The 22,761-nt window shown below is 35.0% G+C and overlaps 2 protein-coding genes across 9 annotated transcripts in view; one reads left to right on the top strand and one right to left on the bottom strand.

The window, feature by feature from the left end:
* Positions 1 to 1,854: 1,854 nt before the first annotated feature.
* On the top strand, positions 1,855 to 3,898 carry LOC117125207 (fibroblast growth factor 20-like). Its single transcript, XM_033271653.1, has 3 exons — positions 1,855 to 2,045; positions 3,217 to 3,323; positions 3,500 to 3,898. Exons 1-3 carry the CDS (start codon positions 1,856 to 1,858, stop codon positions 3,710 to 3,712), a joined length of 510 nt encoding a protein of 169 aa, XP_033127544.1. The 5' UTR covers position 1,855; the 3' UTR covers positions 3,713 to 3,898.
* A 1,604-nt stretch (positions 3,899 to 5,502) lies between these two features.
* Positions 5,503 to 22,761, bottom strand: part of LOC117125206 (LLGL scribble cell polarity complex component 2-like) — a 55,149-nt gene continuing 37,890 nt past the window's right edge. For 5 of the 8 annotated variants that reach the window (XM_033271645.1, XM_033271644.1, XM_033271647.1 and 2 more), the window contains 15 exons: positions 21,468 to 21,540; positions 19,395 to 19,542; positions 18,075 to 18,299; positions 17,520 to 17,672; positions 16,885 to 17,352; positions 16,153 to 16,420; positions 15,849 to 16,012; positions 14,981 to 15,086; positions 14,249 to 14,441; positions 13,660 to 13,997; positions 12,875 to 12,958; positions 9,999 to 10,113; positions 9,862 to 9,881; positions 8,499 to 8,548; positions 5,503 to 6,085 (listed from right to left, as the gene is read on the bottom strand). In XM_033271645.1, coding sequence (XP_033127536.1) covers positions 6,023 to 6,085; positions 8,499 to 8,548; positions 9,862 to 9,881; positions 9,999 to 10,113; positions 12,875 to 12,958; positions 13,660 to 13,997; positions 14,249 to 14,441; positions 14,981 to 15,086; positions 15,849 to 16,012; positions 16,153 to 16,420; positions 16,885 to 17,352; positions 17,520 to 17,672; positions 18,075 to 18,299; positions 19,395 to 19,542; positions 21,468 to 21,540 — 2,468 coding nt within the window. In that variant the 3' untranslated portion in view covers positions 5,503 to 6,022. Of the gene's footprint in view, positions 6,086 to 7,726; positions 7,772 to 8,498; positions 8,549 to 9,861; positions 9,882 to 9,998; positions 10,114 to 12,874; positions 12,959 to 13,659; positions 13,998 to 14,248; positions 14,442 to 14,980; positions 15,087 to 15,848; positions 16,013 to 16,152; positions 16,421 to 16,884; positions 17,353 to 17,519; positions 17,673 to 18,074; positions 18,300 to 19,394; positions 19,543 to 21,467; positions 21,541 to 22,761 lie in introns of all 8 variants that reach the window. The other 3 variants (XM_033271649.1, XM_033271652.1, XM_033271650.1) reach the window with 3 other exon arrangements.

The raw sequence follows: 22,761 nt of genomic DNA, 5'->3' as shown, positions 1-22,761 counted from the left end.
AGAAAATCGAAGAGTTATTCGAATAAATAAATAGGGAATGGAGAAGATACACATTTTTGAATAATAAACAAGAGCGACCGATCATCAGTCCGCGCGTTCCTCCACGCTTAAATACGGTAATACGGTTGAGTACTGCAGTAGTAACAAGAACAAGAACAAGATGCTCTTAACACTGCCTGTATTTTTGGCCCGGACACTTTATCTGCATTTACCTCTTTTCACTCTTTTCTGTATCCAATGTTGGTTATGTTATATTACTGTATATTAAAATTTACAATATGATTTTTCCAGTGGAAAATGGCCAATCATCCTTATATATTAAGGTCGAGTCAGTGTCCGAAATTTTATGAACTGTAATAATAATAATAATCTAATACAAATACGATTAAGTTACCTTCCCGTATTGAGTGGCTTGGAGCTTTCGGTACCACTGTGACACTTTCATTAACGGGGGAGCTACTCGATACTTGACCTATGAAATGTCGATTCCCAGTTGCCATCGGTTCATACTAGTTCCTTTTATCACGTTACAATAGGGAATTATTCATCAATGGTTCGATGGAGGAGCACGTACTAAAGCATAATTTAATTTTATTAAATAATTTGATATCATTAGATGCAGGTTGTACTTAATTTAATATTATACTTTACACATTAAAGGCCATAGGCCATTGAACTCATTCTCACGAAGAAATAATGTAGGCGTAACAATTTGTCACAAAGTCCACAGATTGCGTTTACAACTTGTAATAACATTTAATTAAAGTTAACTCTCAGATTTCCTTTCCTTTAACGTTCAAAATATATATAGGCATAGTTATATAATTACCGCTTTAACTTTTATCACTATATTATTGTAGCTAATGGTTATTAAAATAATAAAAAGGTAAGTCCTTAAATAGTAAAATGATGTTATCAGGGGCGGATCCAGAGATGTCCAAAAGGGGGGGAGGCCGAAAGTGGGGCCGAAATTTTGGCCGACCAAGACAACACTGAAATAGGAGGTCCTGGGCCATGTCCCCGCGAAATTTCTGTGTTTTAGACGCCCGAAAATAACATTTGAGGCGTTCTGGGCTTTTTCTTTTTCTTTCTTTTTTTCTTTTTTCCCATTTTTTTACCTCTCAAAGGGGAGGGGGGGGGGGGGGGGGGGGGGGGGGGGGGGGGGGCGAGGCCGGGCCGCCTCCCACCCCTCCCCCCTAAATCCGCCCCTGGTTATAATCGTATCAAGCATAGCTAGCCCTTCAACGGAAAGTTCCTTTTAAAACAATTGTACGACAAAAAGTGTCTCTGGCGCGATGCGAACCTGCAACCTTTCACTGACAGGGCGAGTGTCATATCCATTAGACCAAGGAGACCTATAGGATATACGTACAGATTTAACCCTATAGATAAGCTACAATAGCTTATATATCGCATCCTGGAAATCATAGTAAATAATATTCAAATTAGGTTAGCTATGTAACACCGTAAACATAATATAAACAAATGGATAAATAATAACAGTGCTCAAAAGAACAAGATGTTACTAATCGTATTATCCTTCAACAAAAACAGCGATATTTAACATTATTTCTCATACAAATGAATTAAAAGAAACTTTGCTCTTCAGCACCATAGAAAGAGGAGTTATTATATATCGACCTCTTGGCCTATATTATTTGATAGCTTTCAACACTGTAAATTAACTTTACCCAATTTTAAGATGAGTCAGTATACTAAATCCCAAACTACATTTTAATGTTATTGCAGATGTTATGTACTTATTATGTATGGGACATATTATACTGATTTGTATCATTTTCATCCAAACCTCTGTCCAGACTAGACGTACATTAAAACAGAATAACAGGTAACTATGCATAATAATATTATGCTTCTTATGCTGATTTTTATGAATGTGTTGATTGGTTGTCAATCAATGAACAGTTCATCAGTTCCAGCTCACATTTTGCCGGGTGTAGTCTTAGTTTCAAGATCGGGATCCTTCATTCGAATCGGTCCAGATGGTCAAGTCAACGGCACGTTACACTGCAACGATGATTATGGTAGGCCTATTTGTTATATCATATTTGTGGCGGTTTGATATTGTGAAAATTATATTTACTCTATACAGTTAGTTTATTCTATATAATGCTTGCTAAAATAATGCAAGAACAGGGTGTATCTATTTATCCGTGTCCGCCTGGTCAACGCGGTATTTGTGTTGTCAATTATTGTGACGTCAGACACGTTAAACAGAATGAAGGGGATTCAATCGCTACTAGCACCATCATATGTAATAGGAGGCAGTTACTTAACCCTCTTTTGTACGTGCCGCGAACAACGCTAGTTGAGAAACACATTGGCCTAGGTACATTACAACAGAGATCAATACAATAGGAATTTGAATCGAAAAGAAGACTTCTGAATAGATACTTTTAAATAATTTAATTAATGGAGTTTGTCTCTATACAGTAGGCCTAAGTTTGCTTATAAACCTATTGTCATTTACATCCATGACAATCTGTTCATGTAACCGCTGTTTTTATTGGTTTAATGCTTTTTTTTTTAAACAATAATAATAATTGTCTATTTATTTAGTGCATAATGTAAAATACCTTTATGCGCTTTACAGCAGAGAGTGGAATAAATTATTAAAAGTTTTACCTAAAAAATGAATAACAATAAATATAAATACAATATTTAATATGGTTATAATCTTTATTGAACCAATTGTGATACTTCACCATTGAAAAACAATGCCGTATTTATTGAAATAAACGTCCCAGGGCGTTTATTGTTGAGAATTGAAGGGTTTTTTGAGGGGGAATTTATTCGAGAGGCGTTTATTCTTTTCCCGGATTTCCTTCTCCAGGATTTAAAAAAAAAAAGTAATTATACTGTTGAGAATGATGTTGCTTCCATTACATTTGCTTACAGTCATTTAGGAGGAGGGGGTTTATTCGAGGATGAAAATAAACGTCCAGGGGCTTAAATTCGAGGGAGGCGTTTATTCCAAATGAGATTCTGGTGGGGAAGTTTATTCAAAGCGGGGCATTATTCGAATATATGGTGGTTTATTTCTATTTCTTCCCATGCAGCAACAGTGCGGTCCAATGCTTGATAAAACTTTGTAGTGCCTCATGCATGGAGCCACATTTCTTAGCTCATGATTATCACGTCATCAAAATCATCATAATATCACCATCATTATAATCATCATCATTAATCTTGCAGCTCGTTTAGAAATTCAAGCCGTCGCTCCCGGATTAGTTTACATCAAAGGAATTCAGAGCGGACTAATGTTGGCGATGGCTGGCAAACGAAACGTCTTGGCTAGAAAAGTAAGATTTCTAATCTTGGTGGTGCGAGAAAATTAATAGGCAAGACATTTACTGTATTACTAAATAGGAACCCATTTTGTTAAAGCATTCAGAATCTTCTACATTTTAACATTAATGTTTATAGAAATGCCAAAAAATGTAATGTGGAATATAGCATTTCCATGGTTTCTTCACAGAATATCTTGCCAGCAATACTTCATCCAGACAACAGAGACATCCTGTGGCGTGAAGAAGCTCTGCTTGGAACATGCTTCAAGACATACAAATCGTTTCTTGAAAAGAATGATTTAAAAAGGCTCAGCAGGTACCTTGCCTTGAATGCAAGTGGAAGACCAGCGGTCTCAACATCAAAATATGTATCTAGGTCTCACTTTCTAAAAATGAACTAGGCCGATTTAATTTATTCAAATAGTAAACATACTGTATACGATTATCATGGCCCCTTTCAGTATTGTGTGCCTTTCCGTAAAATCGCTACAGTGCCCCAAACGTTTTCACTGCAATTGACCTTTTTTAAGTGTCAATAAAACTAGGCCTATTGGCCAATCAGAACAAGCGTGCCCGGCGCCCACACACGTGTTTAGGAGCGGTTACGTTGTCGTTTGTCCCGACGCAATCAGGAAATCTCACCCAATTAATCTGCATCAACGAAGATGTCGGCTTTAGCGTGTAGCGATTTTGTGGAAACCAAGCTTTACTTGCATGCATCGTGGTTCGGTTGATAATTTTGTTTTTATCTGAAGTGACTGCACGACCCATCAAAATTTCTTCGTGACACAAACATTGGGTCGCAACCCATAGTTTGTAGAAGGGAGGTATAGATAATTTGTGCTGTTTTGCAAACTGTTTTTGAAGAACCTCATTTGATATCATAGAGACTGTATATGCACAGTTTAAATTTACCTTTAAAATTGGTGTTTGGAATAAAGAATAAAATAAAGAATAAAGGATACGTCCGAAATAAAAGTTGATTGTCTGTGTGATCATGGCCCTCCTGATGTGGACAAAACCCCGACAAAGTAGCAGTCGAAAGTACTCATGGTCAATGGTCAAGTACTGTATTAATGTAGCGCCTTCCACAGAACAAAACTGTCTCAAGGCGCTTTTAAGCCACAAAAAAAAAAAAAAATGAAATATCCTAAACTAATTTGGAAGCCAAATATGCGTGATCCAATGTACCCTGTAGCTGGCGTCCCATTAAGGACTAAGGAGTATAATCACCACCAGATGCTGGCTGATGTGATTAAACAAAATCAATGTTGCAGTTCATATATCAAATCAAGGAGAAAGTAAAGGACACAGATTCTGGACATGTCAAAAGTTTACCCCGATATTGAACTAAATGTAGGTATTTTAAAAATAATTATTGGAAAGGTTTGAATAGCAGTCCTGACTCCATTCAAAATATTTTTTAAAAATGTGAGGGTCTCAGATTAAGTTAATAATAACATATGTCGGAATGACTTAGGCTTGCAAGAAGGGGAATACAAAAACTAGTGAGTTCTATAGGAAGAGGTGCAAGGTATGCAAGGACGAATGGGACAAAATACTGTGAAACCTCAATTGAAGCTCTGGGCTACTGTATAAACCAAGGGTGCTTTTGAATTATTTTGTTCCTTTGAAATTAATATACAGGGTATGTATTGTGCTATCTCAAGATTGGCTACTTTGCGAGGCTACTTTTACAAACTAAAGAGGGGGCTTCAATTCGAGATGGGCTTCTTCTCGAGATTAAGCTCATCGGGCTTCTATTCGAGGTCTTACGGTATGGGTCCAAGTTTGAAAAGCAAATACGTAGGCGTTGAGGGCGTAACCATATTTCAAAGTTCTCTAGACGATACTCATCAACTAAATCAGCCATTATTGTATTAGATCAAGTTGTTATTAGAAAACCACTACAGTATAATGTGCTTTGTAAGGTTTAAATCGTGGACATGATTACAAACTTGAGCTTAAAAGACAAACAATAAAAAAAAATCAATGAATGAATCTGATACTCTTGCAGGGGAAAAATAGAGGACAACACAGAAGGCAAGAAAAATCCAGACTTGAAAAGTGTCGAAAAATACTTAGAAATTGCTTTAAGCAATTCCAGTCTGACCTAGATTATCTATTACAGTTTGCCTAGACTATTACACTACACCTATCCAGAAGCATTCAATAAACCATGTTACTACAGTATACTGCCCTCATACCAATTTAAAAAAAAGGGAAAAAAAATGTTTACAGCATTTCTGTTCATTATAACACATGAAGCCACATTCCTATTTAAGTGTGAAAGTTCCTGGTATTTAAGCCGATTCTCTTCTAATCTCATTCACTTGTAATCTCCCTCTACTTTCAAACATCGGAATGCAAATCAAATTGGCATTTCTTCATCATTTTAAAAATATTTTTAATTTCTTTTTTTTTTTTTTTTTTTGGTGAATTGTCCCCACTAAGCTTCAACCCTGTTCATTGGGCTTTCAATGGGTATAACAATAACACAGTCTTTACTTTCACAATTAATCTATTTTGGGACATTTTTTTCTTAACTATATAAAGTGCAGAGAGATAATGTTGCTGGGTTAAACCATTGTCATAGCGGGGGTCTGGCTGCTGTGCACTGATCCGCAAACCCTCATACACGGTCAATTTTCCTGGCAACTGCACACTGATAGCATTATACAACATTGGAACAATCACAGTTTAGGAACTCATCATTCAGTATCTTCCTTTATTTGTAATTCTGGCAACTCCTCTTGCTTGGACTCATTATTAGGCTGCAAAAGAGAGAGAGAAAAAAAAAACTCCTGTTAAAAAAATAAGAAATACACACAAGCCTCAAGCAATGCATGGGTTTGTGTATTTTAATACAAAGTGGGTACTTTCGCTAAAACCAAAACACAATTACAACAGTTATGTATGCACAGACAATTACTGAAAACAGTCCAGTAAAGATTTATTGACTATAAAAAATTATTGGATTCTCTGTCGGATAGAAAATTCCTCTGTGCTCTGCGTGAGTGGAGAAGTCTTTAAACTCAGCTCAGTCCCACCATGGCTGGTGCTAGGTAAGCAATTTTAAGAATAAGCACTTCCAGATGCCCGGAAATGGCTCTCCAATACTCTAACAATGATTTTTCAATGCACTGTTCGCGAGGAATTGGTTTCTCGTTGGGAATCTGGCGGTGACCTGCTGACTCAATAGGTACTTTACGCAAGAGGGCGGGGAGCCATCGAGAACGGCAATTCGGATTGCGCACCTTATTGTTTACTGTGCTTTTACGCTCTGATTAGCACCAAACCACCGTCCACCCGTCTTCCCGTCCTGTTGTGTAAAGTGCCTACTATAAGTGCACTTGAGTCAATTCAACAAAGATAAAACTATTAAAATGTTTTAAAAAAGTCTTTTAAACGTTATATTCAAATGTTAGCAACTCAGTAAGCCTACTACTCTGTTACGAATGTATACATTGTTTTTTTGCACATTTGTTCTCTTGAGCAGCATTTCTTTCGTTAACTTACCATTTAAAAAATTTAATACCGTACTGTAATATAACATAAAGCACAACAAAGTTTTCCTAAATCTGACAAATGAATACAACAGCAACCACTAAATCATGCAACAAACCATTACAACAATCACCAGGAATGCAAATTACAACAAACTGGAGTTAGGGTACCCAAGACCCAGTACCAAGAGAACTTATACCAGGTGGTACTTTTGTACCATTTGAACATGCGGGTACCACAGAAGGACAATACACCAAGAGACCCTGTACTAAGGTAGTATCCCTGTACCATTGAGTATTGCAGTTATCATTTTGTAGAGACAAAAAATTACCAAAATGGCAATTTACCAATAGAGTAGGTTCTAGATGATATTACCCAACCAGCTACCATCACATCAAGTCATGAATATACATGCATTATTTACAGAATCATTTGAACATGCACCAGGGGATAAATGTACACAAAGACAAGTAGTAGCACAAATTAAATATCGAGGGTTGACCACTTGGCCATTGATCAAGTGTGCGATGCACAAAGAAAAATCCATTTGTCGGGGGGTTCCTTGCTAATTGGTTTACACACAAGTCCATAATACACCACAATTTTGCCATGCACCAAATGTCAACGTAAAAAGCTGCATAACATGAGCAGTACTGGTAGCCAACGTATACAGATAAAAAAAAATATCGATAAGAGACTTATACAATGTAGCATAAGGGCAAGACAGAAAAACAAAATCATATGCTAATTGTATAAGCATTACAACTGTAATGTTTGTAGCAAACAGAAAGGTTTATATTTCAAAGCAAGAAGAAAAAATATATTTATAATCAGATATAGAATGTTATCTTGATTAACTGAGTGTTACAGTAGAAAAAAGCAACACGTAGCAGAAGGCTTTTAGTTACCTCATTATACCTCTACTTGCTACTTCAGAATTAGTTAGATGTTTGCTGTGAAGCAAATTCAAAAAGAGCAATAAAAACAATAATCTTATTTCTAATGTATTGATTTAGAGCAGGATTTGAACCACAACAATCGCATTTAGAGAATTATATTATTTGGAATTTCTGCTGGGCTAGATTTAGCTTTTACTTAGTGCAACAGCAACCCTTATAGCTGCAATTTGTAGATTTTGTTCATGCTTCATTAAAATTGTTTATTCACTTCTTTTCCATTCATTTTTTTTTACTGTTTTGTAAAATTTACATGCAATTTAACTTTGTATCTATTGATTTCGGTTGCAATCATATTTCAAGGAACTAATGACACATAGTGAAAAGGTAATCTATTAATATTAAATTTATAATACAGTATTTTACTACTGTATTTTTTTATTATCGATCTTTATCACTATAATCAATTTCTAATTAATTTCAAATTATATCTAATAAACTTAGTTGAGAATTCTGAAGCACAATTTTAAATATTAGTATTAAGCTCCAACCAGGCTATCAAGTTTTACGAGACAAATACCTGTAATTTTCCCATATATGGATGTGATATGACATCATCACGCCCAAATATGGATGTGATATGCCATCATCATGTACACACATACTTGTCACATAAGACTTGATAGTATGACCTGAGGCTAAAAGTTTCCAAAGAGCAAGTATCACTAAGCATGACCAAAGAAATTAAAAGCATTTGTTAAGAAGCTTGTTAACAGAAGCTAACCTCTTCTGAGGCCGGTTTATCAGCATCATCTTGCTTCTCTTCAGTAGCAGCTATGTAGCAGAAAAAATACATAAAATGATGAGTCGTCGATATATGTGTACACATGCTTGAGATGCAACTACAGTACTAGTATACACTGATAGATTATAATCAATGTGCATAATACTGATGAGTCAAGTGGCGGCAAATGGGGGAGGGGGGCCATAGAGACAATTTCCCACATCACTCATAGACCCCTGTTATTGTGAGTGATAGTAATATTGATAAGCTAAGAACTGTCACTCATTTATGAGCAGATTATTGAAAGTTAAGAACTGTTCACTAATTTATGAGCACAATATTGAGGAGTCAAGAACTTTCACTCATTTATGAGCATAGTATTGAAAACTTAACTATTCACTAAATTATGAGCACAATACTAATGATTCAAGAACAGTTGCTCATTTTAGAGCACAATACTGATGTCTCAAGAACTGTTGTTCATTTATGAGCACAATACATATAAGTAAAGAACTGTCAATTGTTACTGAGATACTGATGAGCCAAGAAGTCACTCATTTATGAGCATAATACCGATGAGTCAAGAAGTGTTGCTCATTATGAGTACAATACTGAGGAGTCAAGAACTGTCACTTGTTAATGAGATAATACTGATAAGTCAAGAAGTCACTAATCTATGAGCATAATACTGATGAATCAAAAACTCACTAATCTATGAGCACAATAATGATGAGTTACGAGCTGCCAAATTTATGAGCACAATACTGAGTCCCAAAGGTCTAGTGGGTACAACCAGATCTGTGTATAATACTGATTAATCTATTGTGTACAATACTGATGAATGGTCACTGTGTCCACAATTCCAATGGGATACTGATTCAAGGTTACAATACTGATGGGCACATTGCAAATTCATGTGAACTATACTAATGGTTCAACAACAGAATAAAATGCACAATTGATAATGTCAGTTCCATGTGTAAAATACTGATGGGTTAAATACTACCACTAATTCAAGTGGATAGTACTGATTTTAGTTAGCTGTTAAATTTAAGTGTTATATATTAGAACACATGAAGAAGGGATCATTCAGCTAAACCTAGTCTCTTCAATATTGTTGGTAAAGTCTCAGAAAACCACTATGTAAGTGTATATAAAGTTGTGTGCGGAACGTGCATGTATTCCCATCCCTGTTCTGATTGGCCAATCATCAAAACTGAATGACACTCCAGAAAGATCCATTACATAAGTTATTCTCTATACAATAACTATTAGCATTACATTTTCTAATACCTAACTGTACAGTACATTAGTTTAGATATAACAAACAGCTGATGCAAAAAGGTTACCAATCGTTACATACCTTCCTCGGTTTTATCTTGCCTGCAAAAAGAAAAAGAAAAAAATTGTTATTTAACATGAAATAAATACTTGACATATGAAGTAAGCCTAATATTTATCAGCAAGTTGATTGGTCAATTGAGTCACATGGCAACTTACACAGGATAATCTTTGACCTCATCTACAGTGATGTCAGGATTCTCTTCAGTATCTCCTTCCATGCTGACATCAATGCCACTCTTTGCCAACAGCTGGTTCACTTCTGCTACCAATTCTACAAGAGAAAAGAAAAACATTTCATCAAGAAAAACACAATCAGAATCTTTCTACAGTATAGGAGTTTTCCCCTTTGAAGTAGGACCCAAGTGAAATTTTTTCTTGATTTTGAGTACCTTCTAAACTTTTTATCTGACTGTACCTGAAATAAAATGTTTTCAACATAAAATAATGGTATAATAATGCAGTAAGAAAAGGATTTCACAAAATGCAAGGTTTCCTTGGTGAATCCAATCCAACACAGATGTTGTACAGGAGCATGTATGCAAATCAACTATCATATTGTAATTCCTTCATGAGATTGACAAATATAACATTTAGAAACCAAATTCAGCTTTACACTTTCTACTTAACTTAAAACTAACATGCTTTAAAAATAATGTGATAATGTGGCATGCTTCAAACATAACATGCATGACAACAATGGTAATGACTATGAATGAGATACTTAAAATTGCCAAAATTTCCATATAACACCCCTTGAAAAAAATAGCATCATCCATCCGTACCAGTGCACCACTTTAGAAAACCCGACACCATGTTGTGCTCCTTATTTTTTATAGTGCATTGGGTTGGATTCTATTTTATTTATTACAGGGTGTTAACCAATAAAAAACATTCATTATTGTTTGGTAAGTGTTCATTCATAGACAAAAAATGCAAAATTTTAATTAAGCATGCTTTTAATGTAGCATGCTACAGAATATGAATAGTGCATTATTCAAATCTTGGTTTAGAGTACGGTGTTACCATGCTACACATTATCAGTATGCCACTGTGCTACAACAAAGAACATGCTGTAGCAACATTCATGACATCTGTGGCATGCAATTGACAGACTAGGAAGCAAGCAACTGTAACTGTGCCACTACAATGTTAAACAGTGCCAAACTATACAGTTAATGTTCATACAACAGCCAGCAAAATGATTCTTAAATCAATCAGATACAAAGTTTAGTACTGAGAAACACCTCCATAAATAAAGGTCGAGAGATAGATTGAGAAAAACATTTTCTCAAAATCTATTTATAATATTATAGTCATAAGCAATAGTGGGAGTTTATAGACTTGGTAGTGTTGGTGAAAACTTGCACCCATTTTTGTGTTTCTAAAGGAAGCAACACCCAATGAATAATTGTTCATCTTCCAAAAAGCAAATAATAATATTCATTAAGACAAATATATTTTTTATCAGATGAACCAAATACTGTACTCATGCTAGATTAGGACATAGGAAATACTGATGCAGAAACAAAACACAGTATGTCAACAAAGCAGAGGGAAACTTATAAAACAGAATTTTTAGAAATGATGAGGATACAGGCTTCAACCAATCAGGACGGAATGAAAAGAGAGTGGCCTGAAGTTCAAAGCCAATCAACAAATCAACAACTGTACGATGATCACAGGGAATGGTAACAAGGCCAATATTATAGGATGCAGACAGGACTGAGTATTAGAGTAGGAACAAGAACAAGGAATAGATGTAATGATAATCATGGTTCAACCATGGAGTGGTTCAACACATTGACCAATGAAGTTTACAGTTGCGGACCCAGCACTGAACTGGAATTCTTTGGCGTGAAATCAGTAAATATCTCTAATTAAGCGTGAAATTGTTTAGATAAGGGATAAAACCTCCGGGTACTACTATTTCTGGATCCCCCACATAGAATAAGGTAAATCCCAACCCATCACACTCCAGTCTTAGTTCCTCAATCGGTGCTTCAAGGGGGCCTCCTCCCTAAGGAATATTATGGGTATGTCTCTTCCATTTAATATAACTGAGTACACCACAACATTTGTGAACTAATTATGCTGGTGTCTCAAAATAGACTAGCAAAAGGAGTGACGAAAACAGAGGGACTGAAAGAAGCGGGTTGTGGATTAAAATACAATGATAGTACTGTATACGGGAAAAGAGGATGATCAATATTATACTGAAGTTCAATGACGAATAGGAAATCGAAAACCAACATAATAAATTATGAGAATTAACTTGGCAGAACATTACAAGGGGAAAGAAGGCATTATTATAAATTTATTTCCACTAGTTAAGGCAAGACTTCTCAATACATTGCTCAGCACTACTCTATTATTTATAATATCATCAGGAGGTTAAAAAAGATACAGTATTTTTTTTCTTATCCAAATAGTTCTGCCAAGAGCATCTAGACAAAGTAAAACATGAAAAATTATAAGTTATTGACAATTTATGGTAGAGGACATGAAAAATATAATTTTAAGAAATTGTTCCTGCATTTTTTCATTTTGGCAAGTGTGCTAAAAAACCATAAATAATTTAACTCTTATTAGAATTCATCAATATTGGTGGATCACAGGTTCACTAAACAAGGTATAAAAAAGTCCTGCCTAACTTCCACATGCTAAATATTAAATAACTTATTTGAACGTTCTTTATGTCAACAATTTTTATCATACTTCTCGAAATAAATTAATCTTTCATCTTCATTTACAAATGGTGTTCCATATTGATTAGTATTTCATTATTATATAAGTGCAATTATTATATCAATATGGTGAACGTGACAAGTTTGATAGACGCATCCGAAAGCGAAATTTGTTAGGCTACAGATACACAGGTTAATCGGCTCCGTCTTAAGGCGGCCATAAAAAAGCATATCAAATAAAGTAAAAAAACATGGATACACGGATAAACAAATGTGGATAAAGAATCTGCATGAAAGCTATGAGAATGGAGTGAGAGTTAGGAGCAGGAAGAGCATTTAACATGTCACCTAAAGGATCGCCTTCGTCTGCGGCGGGCTCGTCAGTGTTAATTTGATTCTTTTCAAGCAACAATGCCACCTCTTTTACTAATTCTGTGAAAAGAAAATTATGGAACAAAAAAAACAAAAAAAACATGAGTGATACCCGCATTGCAAGCAAAGGGAAAAATGTGAGATAAATTGTGCATGATGTCCAAATTGCCACAAACTTGCTTTCAGCTTTTGGGGAAGGAGAGGGCGGAAAAGCTAACAAAGCATTTTTTATACCATCCAGAGTGAATTTTTAAATGATGACTTATAATTTCATAAACCTGCAAATGAACAATGCATGCATTAATAGTTGTGTATATGTTTTGTACGTTGTGCTTAAATGTGTGTCAGTGGTGAATCCAGGAATTTGAAATACAGTGAAGAGGGCCCAGGGAGGGAATTTTACAGACTACCTCAGCTCCACTTTTAGCTAGGCTGAGGTACGAATGTTTATGACTATGGCACCTCTAGATGACCGGAAATGACGCAGTTTTAAATTAGGCCAACCTTGAATCCTCCCCTCCTTCTTGCATGTGTGTGTATATGCATAAGTCAGTGTAAGTACACTAAATTGAAAAATTGAGAATATATATTCAATATAAAAAGACATTTAGAGAGCAGTATGTTATTTTGGATTGCAGAGATCTATGATGCAAACTGAGTTTGTATTCTAGTTATGAATCTGAAGGTAGTACAGGATAAGCAGGGTGGATGAATGCCATGGTCACCTTAGTTTAGATTACTTATGCAGAGTGTTCACTTACCATCAGCTGACTGCTCTTTTGCATCATCACTTGCTGCCACATCTCCAGCAGTGATCTCTGCGGTCTCTTCTTTCTTTTCTTCAACTTCCTCTTTCTTTTCCTCTTCCTTTGCTGGCTCTTCCGGTTTCTCTTCAGTTGTTTCAGGTGCTGCAGCATCAGCCGGTGCTTCAGTTTCTGTAGCTTCTGCTGCAGCTGGTTCTGGTTCTGCAGCGGCAGCTGCAGCAGCAGCTGGTTCAGGCTCTGGTTCTGGTTCCGGTTCTACGGGTTTTGGCCTCATGCCCTCTGGTAGCTCCAACATGCACATTGGTTGAGTTGTATTACGGACAGATAAAGAGAACCTTAAAATGTAAACAAACAGTACAAGACCTTACTGTAGGTATTATAATTGATGATCTTCATTGGCATTCTATCCGAAGACCTTACACTCCCATTTACTACTTCCTATAAATAGGTTAGTAGTAGTAGTATTAGTATCTAGGATATCAATAAAAATAAATTATTCTTGATAAATAATCAAGATATACTTGTATGAATTTAAATGCTTTTTTAAATTTCACTATAGTATCCTTCGTCCTCATCAGTGACTCACCTTTCAAATTCTGACGGTGATAGTAGGTAGAACCCTTCGCCCTTGGATGTAAACGCGAGTGATGATATGCCTTGTACGTTGCCTTTACTGATGGCGCTGCAAACACATTGCTTCCTCAGGTATGGAATACTCAGCACAAATAAATCACCCAAATTGGTTAAACATGTCACACAGTTCTCAGAAACATTGTCATCTGCAGAAAAAAAATGTTTTAAAATTTAATCTATTTAGTATATTTAGTTGATTACAGTACTTTTTTTTCATGACTAAAGAAAAACCAATGTAATGTCAAAATGAATTACACATTTGACAAAATATATGAGTATTATTATGTAAATGATTGATTAAAATTAATCACAGGTTTCCACAGTAATTCATATTTTCATCTTGCCTTTGGCCAAATTTAAAGCAAATTAGACTAACCAAACTCCTGGCTGAGGTTATAATGATAAATTTACCAACATGAAGGAACAAAAACAAATACAACCGCCTCTTCTAAGGTTTTGTACACTGGAGAGGCTAAAAAAAATGAACTTGGACTATCTGCCAGATAAAATTCATAGATGTAAATCCATTGCTAATGATGCATTTCAATTAATTCATAGCAATTATTAAAACATCTTTTAAATCTCTCATGTCAACCTGATTAAAATCTTTTGAAAGGAAACACCTGCACATCGCAGCATGAATTCAAAGACGATACATCATACTGATGCTATCATATAAACGCACCCTTTATGCTCCTGAAATTGATGAATGCCACTTTGCGTACTTTAGCCCCATCGACTGCAGTCAATTTGAATTTCTGCACAGGCCTCAATTTGGGCAGAGAAAACACCTGCAAGGCGAAGAGAATTAATCAGACCATTAAAGATAAGCAACATTACATTGAGTTTCTAAGGAGCTACAACATTGTTAATGACATTATATTGATGCGTAAATTGCCCAGAGTAAGTGATTGTGAGTATTCCGGTGCATTAAATGTGTATCATTAGCAATACTTGTTGTACATAAACATGTTTCTAGCCTGCTTACTAAGGATGTTATAAATTGAGCATATTGCCATTAAGTGTTATTTGAATACACCTTAATGTATCTTCCAACATTGTAGGAAGTAAAATAAATTAATGCTTGATATACTGTAAATAACCTAATTTTTATGATCATTTTTACAGTCTCTAAGAATTTATTTGTGAAGATGAAACGATCGTAACGTTTGGTTTTGTCAGCATTAACCAGCTTTCAAAGACAGGGTGACACTTTATATATCCTTGTCCACTGCAGGATTTTGAAGAAAACTGAAATTTTTTTTTGGTCTGTTTGCACACTCATTACTTTGAAAAAATGGAAATCTTAGAAACCATTTTTTTAAAATGAAATTAAGGGAACACTTTTCTTTGGTTCTGCAGGTGTACCTTTAATAGGAGTTCTACTATGAAAAGAATTAATTTGTCTGGACCTCTCTAACTATGAAATTTAAGGGTTTTAGAAATCTCTAAAATTTATATTTTAAAATATTAAAAATTTAGGAGTTTATAGTATATATTACACACCCTAGTTGTAACAGCAATCCTTTACATTTTTAAAGTTTGACTCATACCTTGAATTGTTCCTCTGAGCAGATCAGCAAACTGTTCTTTGCCATATTAGCTGGTTTGGCTCTTTCATTCTTAACATCTATAGGATCAGGTAATGGATAGGCATCATCATCCACCACAACCAATGATACAACCGGGGCTCCGTGCTTCAACTTAATTTCTTTGCCTGTAAAAAAATATAGATTATAAATACATAATTAAAAAGGAATAGTAAACCCAATTTTTTTTTTTTACACTGAGTTTGATGTGGCTATATATTTTTGTGAAATATGTGCAACATGAATGTCAAAAAAATACAAAACTTACAGATTTCAGCTGTGACCTCTGTACTCTCTCGTTTCTCTTCTTCAGGCACTTCTAAGGTGAAGATATAGACATGTCCAGCATTGCTGCCAACCCACAAGGTGTCATTGGCAGACTCACTGTCACGGATGAATGTTTTGGTGAAGTAGAGGCACCGTACCATACTGGTCATTGAATCATCAGTCCCTCTTGCTTCAATCTTGCGCTCTGCTGCTGCTACTTCTTCCTGCTTAGGGGACGCATCCTCCTTCTTTGGTTCTGGGGTAGCCGGCTTAAAAATACAAACAGAAATGAAATCATGAAAAAATGGGTTGGATTTATTCAGTGTTTGAAAAAATAAACATAAAGGATAGGCCATGAATGCCTGAAGATTATATTCAAGCGGTTCCTTCTGATGGTGATTGGCCAGTACCCTGGGAGACAATTGCCTACTATTTTCTGAGGGTGTACTACTGGGTTCTTTAAAATACATATGGGCAATATTACAGATGGGACAAACAGCTTTAGCGTCTCATCTTAAAAAAAGGCACACTATTCTCCAGCCCTCCAGCTGTAACACAAGGTGAACAGCAGATGGAATTAACCAGGTGCCAAAGGTAAACGATGGATCTCAATGGACAGTTCCACCAACATTGACTCTAACCAGTTAAGATAATTGAAACATGTTGCTTCATACAGATTATTAGGCTCAAAATGTTCTATGAGATAATTTGTCATCATGTCACAATAATTTACCTTGTCTGCTGGAGCATCCAGATCTGTGGTAGGCACACCGTCCTCTTCCTGTACTTTCTTGTCCTCTGCTTTTTTCTCTTCCCGTCGTTCACGGCTTTTACTATGCTTCTTGCCACGCCCTTTACGCATTCTCCTGATGGTGGCACGCAGCGACTTCTTCACAGACTTCCGCTTCGAGAGTTGCTCACCTGTTGCTGACAAATCTAAGGGGTTCAAAGTGCACTGGGTGGTAACCACTTTTCTGTGAGTATTGTCTACCAATGCGAATCCGTGACTAGTACCTATGGCAGTCACGCCCCATGTTGTTTGTACGGCGAGTGCGGTGATGGCTGCTGGGGGTGTGCACTGTGTGATGAAGACTGGTTGGAAACCGGCAGCTGAAGTAACAGGTTCCTCCTGTGCTGGTAGTTCTTCGTGTCCTTTCCATACAAATTTATCTTGTTCTCCTACAATCTGTACCTTACAAGTCTATGAAAAAAAAATGTTTAATTTAATTTCAATTTCATTTGTCATTCACTTAACTTATTGAAAAATTAATGTTGTATGCCAGTTAAGTTTTAAATATTCAAGAAATGTGTGATGATTTGACAAAATGGGGTTCCAATGTAGGTCACATTACATTTTACACTTATTACCTCAATCAGTTCAGTTTTCCCTTCGGTGCCCATTTTCATGTGGATAACCTGTCCAGCAGTACCTGCAACCACCAGCGTCCCACTCAATGAGCACAGACTCATCTTCTGGATACCAAGACGTGGGTCATCACTATAGGGGTCGAACACTCCAATCTAAAAAATTATATAAAATAATTAGTAGGAATTAAAAAAAATAATGGTATGTATATTAGAATGCTTGCGGTGGCTGTGGCCTTTCTCATTATTCATTGGAGTAGTTGCAGTTTCATTCTAAACCTTGGTTAATATTGCCACTAGTCATTTCTTAAAACATTGCAGGTAGTAATCTGTGCATAGCCATGAGAACCTACCCACTTTTACTCTTGGGTAGAGGGAGATAACCTGATTGACGTACCTTTTCCAAAAACAAAATGAAACCGCTCTACTAAGCCTAATACAAACAAATCGTCATTATTAGATTTGAACCAAACTGAATAAACCACAGCAATACTCACCAACAGATAGAAAAATAACAGGAGAAAAATAAATGGTACATTAAACAATAACCATGAATACCTTTCGGAATGGCGGCCACTCTTCCTCGCTGTCTGCTCCCGCTGATGGATCTACATGGTCAGCGTCCGTTATGAAGAACGGTGCCGTGCTCAGCTTGTATAAGAACCTCAAAGAGACGGTTGAGGCATCCCAGAACCGAATGGATCCATCTTCATGACCAGTCATCAGCAGGTCATGTTCCAGGGGGGCCTCAGCGAGGTTCTTACCACCATTCAGTGGCCATTCCTACAAGAAAATTTACAATATAATATTATAAAAATATAAAGAAATTCACAAGATGCTTTTGGCAGAATCAAGCATACATTAAGCTGTGGTAGGAATTATACAAACTGACTAAAACTAATCAAATATGTATTTGATCAAATATCAAATAGATCAAATATCAACAGATCAAATATGTATTATTCACTAGCCTCAAGATATTACCATATGTTAAGACATCACAGGCTGATTTACATACAAAAAACAATCAATCAATCAATTATTCAACATGTTTTATAAGGGTAATTAACCCTTCCAGCTCTAATAGACTCTAGGGTTAATACGAAATGAAACGGTATAAATTAAGGAATATCAAATATTGAATAATGTGAGACTGTCGCTAAATCTTAAACTGAGTAATTAGCATAAGAACATGGCAGTATTGTACATGTACAGTAAGTACAAACTTTGGTAATAGTAAGCAAATTCCATCATTTTAAAGCCTAAATTTCAATTTTTGGTTTTTGGTCACCGATGCTGTTTTTGGGATGGCAAGCCTCATATACATAATTTATGTGAACAAAAATAATAATTCAAAAGAAAACAAAAATCATGGCAGGATATTAATGCCATATATGATGGGTAAATAATAATTTATATTGTATAAAACAGAATATATATTTTTCGCTAAACCTGATGTATTATTGTACCGTATGCTTAGTATGCCCAACATACTTTTTCCTCACTTTGAGATTACTATGTCAAATTGGGCAAAAACATCATTCCTATTGAGTTTCCTTCCAAAATTAAACAGGTATGGGAAATAATGCTAGTAGGAACAAATGCCAGTAGGAAGAAATATGATTAGCAAAGGAATAATCCATTTCATAATAAGGGTGTTAATCATATTCATATGGCAATTACTGGTGTTCACAGTATAACTAAGAAAGTATGTTATTTCTTCATTGCATTAACTAGGCCTTAATAACTTATTTATAATGCTGTATTTATTTTACTAAATTTACCATAGAGCATCATTTAGTGAAGCATAAACATAAGATTAATCAAAAATATTACTATAACTATCATAAATTTTCAAATATTGCTTTTAATATTTACCCTCTGAGAACACTGAGATGCAAGTTGTTGTTCCCCAGCTGCTGATATCTTGTCCCACAATTCTGAAGGCACATTGCTAACATGGTGAGAGCATGTGATTGCTGAAGCATGGAGTGATGACAGGTATGGAAGGGTGAACGATGGCCATCTGTGAACAAATTGTGAAGTATTACTCTTTGAGATGTATTTTGCTTGGACTTTGAAAAGGTAGTAAACTTGTTTACTGCCAGGGGAATATGTTTAAATCATTGTTTTGGTCAATAATGTAAACATTATAATTACCACCAAAAGAGTATAGAATTTCAAGAGGTCTGACTGCCCTGAGTTTGTATGCACGTAATAGAACATTAAAAAAACCTACTGCCACGATATAGGGGGCGCCCTATTAGAATTGGAACATTCAAATAGTGTTTGCTTGTACCTTTAATACTTGTCTTTTAAGAACACACCCCTTCGTGGTAGTACTTAAAATAGGATTACATTCCAACGTAACCAAAACTCTTTTTTTTTTCCAGCAAGTTGAGAAATTTGACATAATACAATATGGCAGCTGTACGTAATATAAATTGTTCATTGAATACATTTTAACAAAATTTTGCATAATTAAAATATCTTTTACAATACGGTACAGGTAAGTTAACATCATGTCTATTTGTGAATACAGTATATGGTAGCAATGCTTTGTGCTTTTAATTGCATGGTTTTAAGGTCAAAGTTCACAAGACATTCTATGTTTGTCCCTTTTCATCCACAACCATGATATATTACTGTCTACTGTAGGATATTTGTTGTATTAAAGAATGTAGTAGTGTCTGTACTTGATTTACAGTTTAAAATCACTAGAGTACAGTAGGCTGCATGTTTCCAATTATAATAATTATAATAGAATAAAAATAATATTTTAATCACTACAAATCGTTAATGAGTCTGGTATTAATACCAAATCACACTTTATCTACATTTGTCTCGCTTCATCCATGAATAATAATTTATACCTTCTACTATAGGATGTGTTTCAATAGGGAATGATGTTGTGTCTATAGTTGATTTACAGTTTGTGGCCAGGAACAATCCCTTGAGTACAGGCCATTGCATGTTATTCATGGCTGTTTATGTATCCAATTATAATGATAATTAGTATTTTAATATACTGATGATAAAAATGATATATAACGTTAAATGAGTCAGTCAGAGCGCCATATTGTCTACTGTGGAGTGCATTATAACTATTGCTGATTTATACATTATAAGCACGGTGATCTTGACAAATACTAAGCAATATTAATTAATTGGTTATTTTGATCTCAATTATAGCTGTAATATACCATTTTGTGTAGTAAGCAAAAGTAATTATGTTTTGTATTTAAATATGAATGGAAAAATTATATATTTTTTTTATCAGATTTGCTATTAAAAAACAAATAATTTCACTTATTTTAGTGTAAGGCCAGCAGTTTATTATATTGGTTATGTTTACTTTACATTTAAAGGAATCACTCATGCAAATTGTGTGGAATATGCTGAAGGAAATTAGGTTTTGCATTTGAATAGGATTGGGAGACACAAAATGATTGTTCCCCAAAGTGCCAATCATCTGACCAAACGCACTTACCTACATATGTTAACGCTGGATTATTTGTGGGAAAATAAGTTATTAATATATTTAGGTAGATGACTACATAAGGTTTATTTTGGTCTTTGAATTAGGTTCCTAGGTTGAGTACAGCTGGTGTAAGATCATTTTCAAATTCAGAAATCTGAAATCATCGCCTCTAAAGAAACAACTGATGAATGTTGGGTTGGTTTTCCTATCAATTCTGAAAAAAAAGCTTTACAAAATGTGCCTCAAAAACACATTTACCTTAGGCAACTCAACTCAGAACATTTGCTACCATTAAACATCAGAAAAAAAGAAACCTTACTTTTGTCAAAATATCACTTCAGATAATTATATATTTTACAAAATATATCAAATTGACCTGGTGTACCAAAAGACACATTTTGTCACGACACCTCAAATATATGGGCATACATTAGTTTTTTTTTCAAAGAAAATAGAAAATAATGATTTACCCTTCAGACTGAAGATCAATGAATACAAGTTCCTCTTCAACGAGTACTACTAGGGTGTGTGGCTCATCAAATTCTACAAGAAAACAAAACACAAATTTACATTACAGTAATATATAAAAGCACTTAAAGACCAATTAAAATGATGCATTTTGAGTTGCTGATAATTATCACCTTGGTAATAATATATCCTGTTATTTATCACCATCATATTTTACACAAAATAACAAAATGTGAAGGTTAATGTTGAAGTGATTTATAAAGTTGTGTGGAGATAAAATGTCAAAAGTTCAATGTTTCCCAGCCAGAATCCTAGATATGAAGCTGAGGACCTTAATAGCAAGGTGGTATTGTAAAAACCACTGTATTATACTTTAAGTATAAAAATAAGTATCTTATAGATGTATATTTTTTATTATATTTCTTTTATTCAACAGCAAATGCTTACTTAAAGGGGTTTTCTACAAAAAAAAAAAAAAAAAAAAAAAAACAACAAAATAAATTTGAAAATACAATCATACATCATGAAAAAAAAAAAAAAAATTCAATAGACAAGAAAAACATAGATATGATACAAAGAATATATGATACTATGTACCAGCATATCTCATGAAATTGAATATTGTTTTTTCATCTATGAATTATTCAATATCAGTGGTGGATCTAGAGGGGGTGAATAGGGTTGCTAGCCACCCCCCCCACCCCATTCGGTTACCGTAAAAAACATGTGTGTGTGCTTCTCGTGTATATACATGATACGTGCTGAGCAGAGAAAACATACACTTTCTATTTTAAGCTTATCTTCTTTTCAGATGTCTAGCCGTCTACTGATTCCAAAGAAGAACTCAAATGAAATGGACTCCCCCTCACAAAACCAACCTGACAACCCGCTCGGTGCTTCGCACCTCACATCCACCTCCATTGCTAAATCCTAGATCTGCCACTGAATATTCATATTAATGTTTTAATTAGCTCAAAATTTATCTACAGTATGTGTGAAACACATATTTACTACTTTATACATTAGAGGTAGCTTTTAAAGCTAAATTACATGGGATTAGAGTATGTGTACAGATAAAAATGAATTCAGAAAATAATTAAATAATTGCTCTGCAGGTAATAAAATATCATTAAATTTAATTGTGTGGCAAATTTAATTCTGGCTAGAAGGTTTACAAAATTGTAAAAATCGAGCTAATGTTGGTGAGAATTTTATTCATTAAGATAATGACAACAGGTATCGCTTGAGGGTTGCAGTAGCTGCAACTGGTACTTCAACATTTCTTTTGAAAACCAT

The sequence above is a fragment of the Anneissia japonica genome, unplaced genomic scaffold (assembly GCF_011630105.1).
Source record: "Anneissia japonica isolate Jap-2015-1 unplaced genomic scaffold, ASM1163010v1 scaffold212_len457575_cov179, whole genome shotgun sequence".
Taxonomy (NCBI): domain Eukaryota; kingdom Metazoa; phylum Echinodermata; class Crinoidea; order Comatulida; family Comatulidae; genus Anneissia; species Anneissia japonica.
This window is presented reverse-complemented; position numbering and strand designations above follow the sequence as displayed.